The following is an 8017-nucleotide window of genomic DNA, read 5'->3' as shown; positions in this document are numbered from 1 at the left end:
AGAGAGGTTCTTGAATATCTATGAAAATCAGAGGCAAATTACATCTTTTAGTTAATAATTTCTTCTCCATTAACCTCCTCTTCCCTTGTTAAGAGATGATGTAATGGTGCTTCTACCGTGTAACCCACTGACACCCTGGGCAGCCTGGCCATGGGGAAGGACACTGTGCTCTGGGAACTGAGCCCTCCTCATCCCTGCCTGCTGCCTCTGGAGCCGACAGCCTACATTCAAATGGGAAAGGGCAGCTGGCCTGACCTCCCAAGCTGCTGGAAGTATTTCTGGAGCAAGATGTGCTGCCTCCCTCCAGGCTCTGAGCTCTGCCGAGCCAGTTCATCGCACGCTACACTCTGCACCACGTGGGCAGCTTTTCAGGTTGCTCTTGTTTCAGACCTGCTTTCCCCTGACCCTCACAGCTGTTACACCTGGGACTAGGACACTGAAACCCCTGTTTGGGACAGCAGGTTGTGCAAAGAACTTGGCTGTCACTGTTCAGCCCCTCACTGGGAAAGGTTTGCCCACATTGCACACCTCAGCGATATCCTGTCCAGCATGTGGGAAGGAGGATGGATCACAAACAGCCCTTTCTTTTAGCCACAAAACCTGTCAGGCAGAGCCCCAGGGGCTTTGGGCTCTGGCCCCTGGAAGATGCCATCCTAACACCTCAAGTGTTTAATCCCAAGGGCAGCTTCAGCACAAACCACTCCTGATCCAGCCCTGCACTGCCCAAACCTGCCATCCCCAGGATGCCTTCAGAGTGGGAAACTTGGAGAAGCCAAGGATAAACCATCCCCAGGATAAACCAACCCCACAGACAAACTTGTGTGCTTTCCAGCTGGAATTTATGAGGACAGGGGATGCATTTGCTACCTGGAAGCGACAAAACATCCCTTAGACACACCAGCTCCTGGAAAACTTTATCTCTGCAGCCCTGGCTCTGCTCTGATGGACACATTGATGCTTGTAATGTGTGAGGGAGAGAAAGCAAAGAGGAGTCCAGTGGGAAAATTGCCTTTGTGTCCTGTCAATTCTCACTTCCAGCAAAGGCTGAGGCTCTGCTGGCTCTAAGCACTCCGCTGGCTGCAGCTTTCTCGGCACCTCTGTGCTGATGGAGCTTGTAATGCTTCTGTCACCAAGACAGCAGAAGGCCAGAGTTCAGCCTGAATCCACAGCCAGGAAAGCTTTGCACCCAGCTGGGGAAGAGCACCCAGCAAAACTCTGTGGTCAGCAGGGGTGAGCACCCACAGTTCCAGTTAAAATTGGAGGCAGCAATGAGGTCTCTGTGCCCAAACAGAAAAGAAACGCTCAGTGCAGGTGCTGGGCAGGGAAGAGCCATGTCTGGGTGGGATGTGGGCTGGATTCTTTCCTGACTGTTGTCAGTGCTGCTGCTTTCATACATCCACCCTGCCTTACACCCGATGAAAATGCAGCTGCATTCAGGAGAGCTGAAGAAAAATAACTGAATAACTCATTGTCCAGCCCTGAATTCAGCAAGCTCTCCTCTGTGAGCACTGCAAGGTGAAGGTATTTACCTCCAGCTCATTTACATTATTTATCATGCTATATCCACAGCTCCTCCCAGTGCTGTAATGGGGACACTGAATAAAACCAGCTTGCATAGGCTGAAAACATGCCAAAGGAAATGCTCTCTCCTACTACAGCAATTAAACGTCGGAACTCATTGTCACAGGATATTGCAGAGAGGAAAGACAGCAGTGTTCAGAAAGAAATGAGGCAACACTACTGAGAAAAGCCCCAGAACACAATTAAACACTCATTTGATGAGAAATACACTGGCCCAGGAGGGTCCTGTGTTGCTGCCTGTGGGAAGTATGAGCAAATAGGAAAGACAGAGATGCTTATTGTCCTCTTGTTCTCTTCCCCTAGTGAGTATATCAGAGATGCTGCCTTTGTACCACAGGACCTTGGTCCTGTCTCACCATCCTGCTGTTCCCAAGACTTGGAGCAGAACCACGACATACCTGAAAGTCATCTGGAACACCTGGCCTTGGTTGACATGCTGGGTCCTATTGTTATAGCCATGAAGCATCTCCCCAAAAAGGGTGTCGTTGAACTTGGCATCCGACTTCAGGCACTTGGGGCCCTCGCAGATGTCAGAGAGCATCAGGCAGGACTTCCCATCTGGGGCCAGCTTGTACTCCTCCACGCACCTGAGGAGCACCACAGGCTACATGAGATGGGCCAGGCACAGAGCATCCCACCCCATGAGCCTCTGTCAAGCCCAGCCAACACCACCAACACCTGCAGCAGCTGTTTGGGCAGGAAAAGAGGTCACAGAGCTCAAATCCTCTGCCCAGGCTGGGATGGGTGACCAGCAAACAAGCACATGGTTCCCAATCCTCCTCCCTCCTGCAGCAGCACAGCCCCATATCTGCCTGCAGACAGGTTGGGTAGGGCTGTGAGCACCCTGGTCTAGTGCAAGATATCCCTGCCCATGGCAGGGTGGTTGGAAAAGACAGTCTTTAAGATTCCTTCCAACCCAAACCATTCTGTTTCCATGCTCTCCTGCCTGGAGCTGCCCCTGCGCTGGAGAGCAGAGCTGAGCCCACTGTGCATCTGCTGCTCAGGTACAAACATTCCCCAGGCCACAGCAAAGCAAAACCAAGCTCCTGCCCCTTTTTCCACCCAGTAGTGCTCTCCTGTAAGGAAGCAGCTCCAGCATGGCTGCTCCTTTGCTCCTTGATCCCACTTTCAAGCATACTGTGGGTAAGATGCACACGCTCACCTTCAACAGACAGAAGGGAAACTGAGGCAGGCAGCAGGGATGTGATTGAACTACAGACACTGGAAACCCCAGTGGAATATTTTGTATATGTGCTTAACTTGCCTCCCTCCTCCTCCTCTCTTTCTCCAGCTCTTTTCCCAGCATTGTGGCTCCCAGCTGACAGGGAAACCTCCGTTCCCTGCCTGCCCTTTCCTCCCCTTAGCCACAGCACTCTGCTAACACCACTGCCACCTCCATCCAGGCTTGCTTCCCCCTCCCATTCCTCTACTGCATTTTACTGCTGCAAGTGAAACTCCCACCTGTCTGTCACACTTTTTCTTGCCTGTTCCCAAAGTGCAGCTCAGCCTTGAAAAGGGATTATGGAAAAGAAAAAAAAAAAAGAAGAAAAGAAAACCTGGGAAACAGTCTCTGTCCTTGGGGAATGGAAGACTGAAATGCATGGGCATGGATAGGGACCATAGAGTGTCCCAAGGTTTTCTAGATTCTCCCTACAAAGGATGCCTATATGGATTTCCAACCTTTTCTGCAGGCATGGAACAGGCAATGTGCTCTCTCTTGGTGACTCAACCACTCTGTGCTGCTAAACAACAGTAAGAAAAGAAGGTAATGGAGGAAAAGAAAACAACAATCCAGCAAAAAGGGATAAATAAAGGAGAAGCTGGCACAGGCAAAGCTCCCAGGGAGCAGCCAGGGCTGCACAAGGTCTCTGCTGCACTTGCAGCATCGAGACTTGACAGGGTAACCCCTTTGAGTTACTGTTAGGAATTTGCTCCCCCTCTTGCTTGTGGGCATTTCCTTTCCAAAGGGGCTCCTTTTCCTCTTCTTCACCTAATCCTTCCCATTGGGACATGAAGGGTCCTGGGTGTGCCTGAATGTGTGAACCAGCCATGGGATGCAGCCAGCAGAGCCAGGGTGGGCAATGGATGGCTGCAGCTGTGCAGCATAAAGCCAGATAATCACTGAGCTCCTTTTAGAGCACACTGCAGCCAGGGAGATCTTCCTGAGAGAAAATGCTAAATTGTGTAGGATTACAGGATCCCGGCCAAAACCAGGGATGAAACTCTATTTTAAGAGAGGCACAGAGGAGGAAAAAAAAATAAATTTAAGTGGTGTTTTTTAAACAAATCCTCCATCTTCCCCCTCCAACACACAATGTACAATTTTTGGGTCCCTTCACGGTGAGTCACAGATCAAACTGTACCATCATACAGTGGGGGAGAGGAGGAAGGTGCATCTGCTCACACTGCTCCTCACACTTCCATACACTCCTGCCCACAGGCAAACCAGGTGCCTTTATTCCCTGCAGGAATTCAGCTCCATATACAGCCTCTTTCTTGGACGCCCAGCTCCGCTGCTGGGCATGCTGGGTTGGGATGGGTGGCACAGGAAGGTTGGCAGGGATAGAGAAGAGAAGGGGTTATTTATCTGCTAGTGGTAGAAACAGGAGCCTTGGAGGGGACTCACCCACAGAACATGAAGATGGTGCTGGACGAGGGGTCGTGGGGCAGAGGGAGGGTCTGCTGGAGACAGAGCTGCTCACAGCCCCCGTTGAAGCCATCTGAGCAGTCGATCCCTTTGGAGTAGTCATAGCAACCGGTGCCATCCTTCATGGGTCGGAGGTCCTCGGGGCACTGCAGCGAGAGAGGGACAAGGCAAGGTCACCCGTGGGTCCTCACCTACCCTGGAGCCCCTGCCCCGTGGGTGCCCTCCCAGAACACAGCCCATCCAAGAGCCAGTGCTGCTGAACTCAGTTTACACCTAAAGGAGATGAGTTTGTCCTGAGTGACGGATGGGGCAGCCCCACGGGCCCTGCATCACCTTGCACAGCCTTTGGGAAAGGGGCAAGGGCCATGGGGCAAGGACTTGGTTGCTGCCAAAGCCTTGCTCTCCATCCTCCCTCCAGAGGAGGGTGAACCCCTGAGGCAGTGAAATCACACAGCCATGAAGCCTCAGGCCAGTGTGGGGCAAAGCACAGTGGGACAACCCTCTGAGTTTGTTACCTGTTCCTCTGAGACTCAGAGGAGTCCAGTGCAACCCAGAAAAAAACACCTCAACACCTGAGACCAACCCAGAAAACCACCTCAGTGCTCAGGAAGGACCCAGAAAATCATCTCAACCCACGCCAGGCAGGCCAGCAAGCGTGGGCTTGGCATTATCTTCAAAAGGATCTTGCTGCCTGCTGTGGGCAGGACCCCACATGGCAGAGTGGGACTGGGGGTAGCCAGGATGGCATCCCAGGCTCATCAGTTTTCCACAGCCAAGGCAACCATGCCGAGTCACATAAGCTGGAGATCTGGCTCTAGCTTTTAATTCCAGTTCCCTGGCTTGTTTTCCTTGCCCCAAAAGAAAAAAGCAAGTGGGTGGCAAATGCCATCGATAAATTGTCATCCAGATTAAAGCACTATTCCACCTGCATTATTTATCCCTTTTTGCCAAACACACACGCACACAAACAACAACAAAAAGGCCAGTCCTTGAAAAAATACATAAATCTTGTCTAGGAGCAGCTCACAATTAAAAATGCATTATGGAATTTCTTGAAGATGAGTTAGACTGGAGCTTGCATAGGTAGTGATGAAAGCAGGTTATAAATGTCCTCTGTCAAGCAGAAGAAAGGTTATAAAACCTCTATACTTCTTGCTTAAAAAAGAAAATCAATTTTCCATGTGAGTAAAATGCTGCACATATTAATAAAAGTTCAGGAGACCCTGGACCCTGTGCTCACCAATACAGGAAGGGTCCTGACAGGAGATGGGCTGCTGAGCCACACTTAATCTTGGCTACTCAAGAAGCAAACTGCCCATGGGGGACAGCAGAAAGGGGCTTTAGGGAGTCCTGGCCCACTCTGAGCAATCAGAGTCCTTGAATTGTTCAGACTGGAAGGGACCTAAAAGCTCATCTCATTCCAACCCCCACTGCCATGGGCAGGGACACCTTCCACTAGCCCAGGTTGCTCCAAGCCCTGTCCAACCTGGCCTTGGACACTTACAGGGATGGGACAGCTGCAGATTCCCTGGGCAACCTGTGCCAGGGCCTCACCACTCTCACAGGGAATAATTTCATCCTAATATCTATTCTAAGCCTATCCTCCTTCAGTTTAAAATCATCATCTCTTGTCCTATCCTGCTAAAAAGTTCATCCCCATCTTTCTTGTAGAAGAGCAGTTTCTCTCCACCTCCTACAAATCCTGTGCCATTTTCTTATGGCAGCAGCACCAAAGCTGCTTCTGCCCTGTCTGCAGCAACTGTGATGTCTTGACCTCTGTGCCAGTCATCCCTCAGACCCCACAATGCCTCCCATGCCCTCAGCTCTGAAGCTCAGGTGGACATTGCAAACCTCAGCACCTTCCCTGGGGACAACAGGTAAGGTGGGAGGGGAAGGCACAAGGCTTTTCCAAACAAAGGATCTTGGCAGCAAAAGGCTCTGGAATAGGATGTTGCCCATCTCTGCAGAGCAGTCAGGGTCCCAGAGACACAGTTTAGGAATCAGTAGCCCTGACCAGGCAGGAAGCAGCAGAAGACACGGGAGCAGGAAGCTTTCCAGCTGCACACACAGAATAACGATGAAGGAGGAGGAGAGGACACTTAGAACAATCTGTGCTTTTCACTGCCTGGGAAATAGGATCAGGATAAGAGTGTCTGTGAATCTGCAGATACTTCTCTCCTGTGGTCTTCTCTGTGTCTGCTGGCCCTGCTGTCAGAAGCAGAGCTGTGTAAATTGGCAGAGAGGAGGTATCTCCCTGGAGGACATGGAGGGATGACTGCAACAGCATCTTCTGCTCCACGGCACCACATCGACATCTCTGCTGCTCTCCTCACATTGACAGGGATTGGGAGGGGGGTCCAGGGCTCTGCCCAAGCACCCTCAAGCTCCCAAGGGACCTTCCAGGGTGCTTAAGGCAACTGGATGGGACTGTAAGTCAGCAGGAGCTGCAGGACCACAGCCAGAGGATCAGTCACGGCTTTTCTGAGCTGTCACTTTGAGTTCTCGCCTTGGCACTGATCCATGTGCTGAGCTCAGCATCCTCCCCAGCCCACAGAGGAAGAAGATGGCTCTTTCCCTGGGACTGGGTTAGTGGGTCACCAAAGCCCTCCCTCCCTTAGCCTTGCTCTGCTCGAGGCCACCCTTGGGATATTCCTCCAGTTTTGGCTTTCAACCATCACGAAACGTGTTTCCTTTCAGCTTGTAATTAAGTATCCTAATACACATTAATTAGAGCAGGTAAATAGCTCAGCACAACATTTGCAAAAGAAAGCACCTCCTCCCCTCCACATCCACCCCAGCTCAGAGCAGACCCAGCTCTCCAGCCAGCTCTGTGCCACAGCACAAAGCTCTCCAGGGACAGAAAGCTGTGGGAGCCAACACACAAACACGGGATGTGTCCCTGCACTGTGGGGCTGGGGAATAAAAAGATGCCAGGGACAGCAAACCAGGGGATCCAAAAAGCTCAGCAACCAGTGCCAGCTTGCAAAACCAACAGGAGAGGCAACAGCACCCCCTGCACGGAGGGGTTTGCACAGATGAACAGGTGAATGGGGCAGTTGTGGGTACAATAAATCACAGAATGGTTTGAGTTGGAAGGGACCTTATAAATCATCTGGTTCCAACTCCTCTGCCATGGGCAGGGATGGCACCCACAAGGCCAAGTTGCTCAAAGCCCTGTCCAACCTGGCCTTGAACACTTCCAGGGATGGGGCAGCCACAGCTTCTCTGCACTAATAAAGCTTTATAACAGATCTCCCTGCCTCTGGAGGGGAGGATTTCCCATCAAGATCCCACCAACAGATCAGAGTAGGGCAAAACCAAAGCCCATTTGGGTGCAACTACGTTCTTGCCCACAGGAGTCAGAAATGACCCAGGAAGAAGCTGGTCTGTGCTGAGCCTGACTCCCTGGGCTGTGCTGATGGGTCAGTTCGGGCTCCTGGCTGGCCTCACAAAATCAGCACTCACCTTATGTTCGCTGAGCTTTTGTAAAGGAGCACATCTGTTCTTGCTGACATTGATTTGCCTGGCTTGGGCAGCAGAGAACCAATAATTATGGTGAGTTTAAATCAATCCCCCATCAATTTAGCTGCAGTTCAATTTGCGATCTGCCTTGGCAGTGACACAGGACGGGGGGCTGTGTTGGAAAATGATTAGAAAATCAATAAGCAACTTGGTCAATAGTTCTGTCTGGGCGATCAGGGGTGGCACATCCCTCCCTGGTGGGAGGAAAGCTGGCAAGACGTGGTGCCCCAGCAGGTTCTGGTCATCTACTTGTGCATGCCCCTCATC

General features: G+C 51.4%; 1 protein-coding gene across 1 annotated transcript in view; it reads right to left on the bottom strand.

Moving 5' to 3' along the window:
• Nucleotides 1-863: 863 nt before the first annotated feature.
• LOC116797283 (astrotactin-2-like) overlaps nt 864-8017 on the bottom strand; it is a 191255-nt gene continuing 184101 nt past the window's right edge. The window contains exons 14-16 of the mRNA XM_032708670.1: nt 4208-4374; nt 1980-2168; nt 864-867 (exon numbers count right to left, since the gene is read on the bottom strand). Of these exons, the coding sequence (XP_032564561.1) occupies nt 864-867; nt 1980-2168; nt 4208-4374 (360 nt within the window). The remainder of the gene's footprint in view (nt 868-1979; nt 2169-4207; nt 4375-8017) is intronic.

The sequence above is a fragment of the Chiroxiphia lanceolata genome, chromosome 21, assembly GCF_009829145.1.
Source record: "Chiroxiphia lanceolata isolate bChiLan1 chromosome 21, bChiLan1.pri, whole genome shotgun sequence".
Taxonomy (NCBI): Eukaryota; Metazoa; Chordata; class Aves; order Passeriformes; family Pipridae; genus Chiroxiphia; species Chiroxiphia lanceolata.
This window is presented reverse-complemented; position numbering and strand designations above follow the sequence as displayed.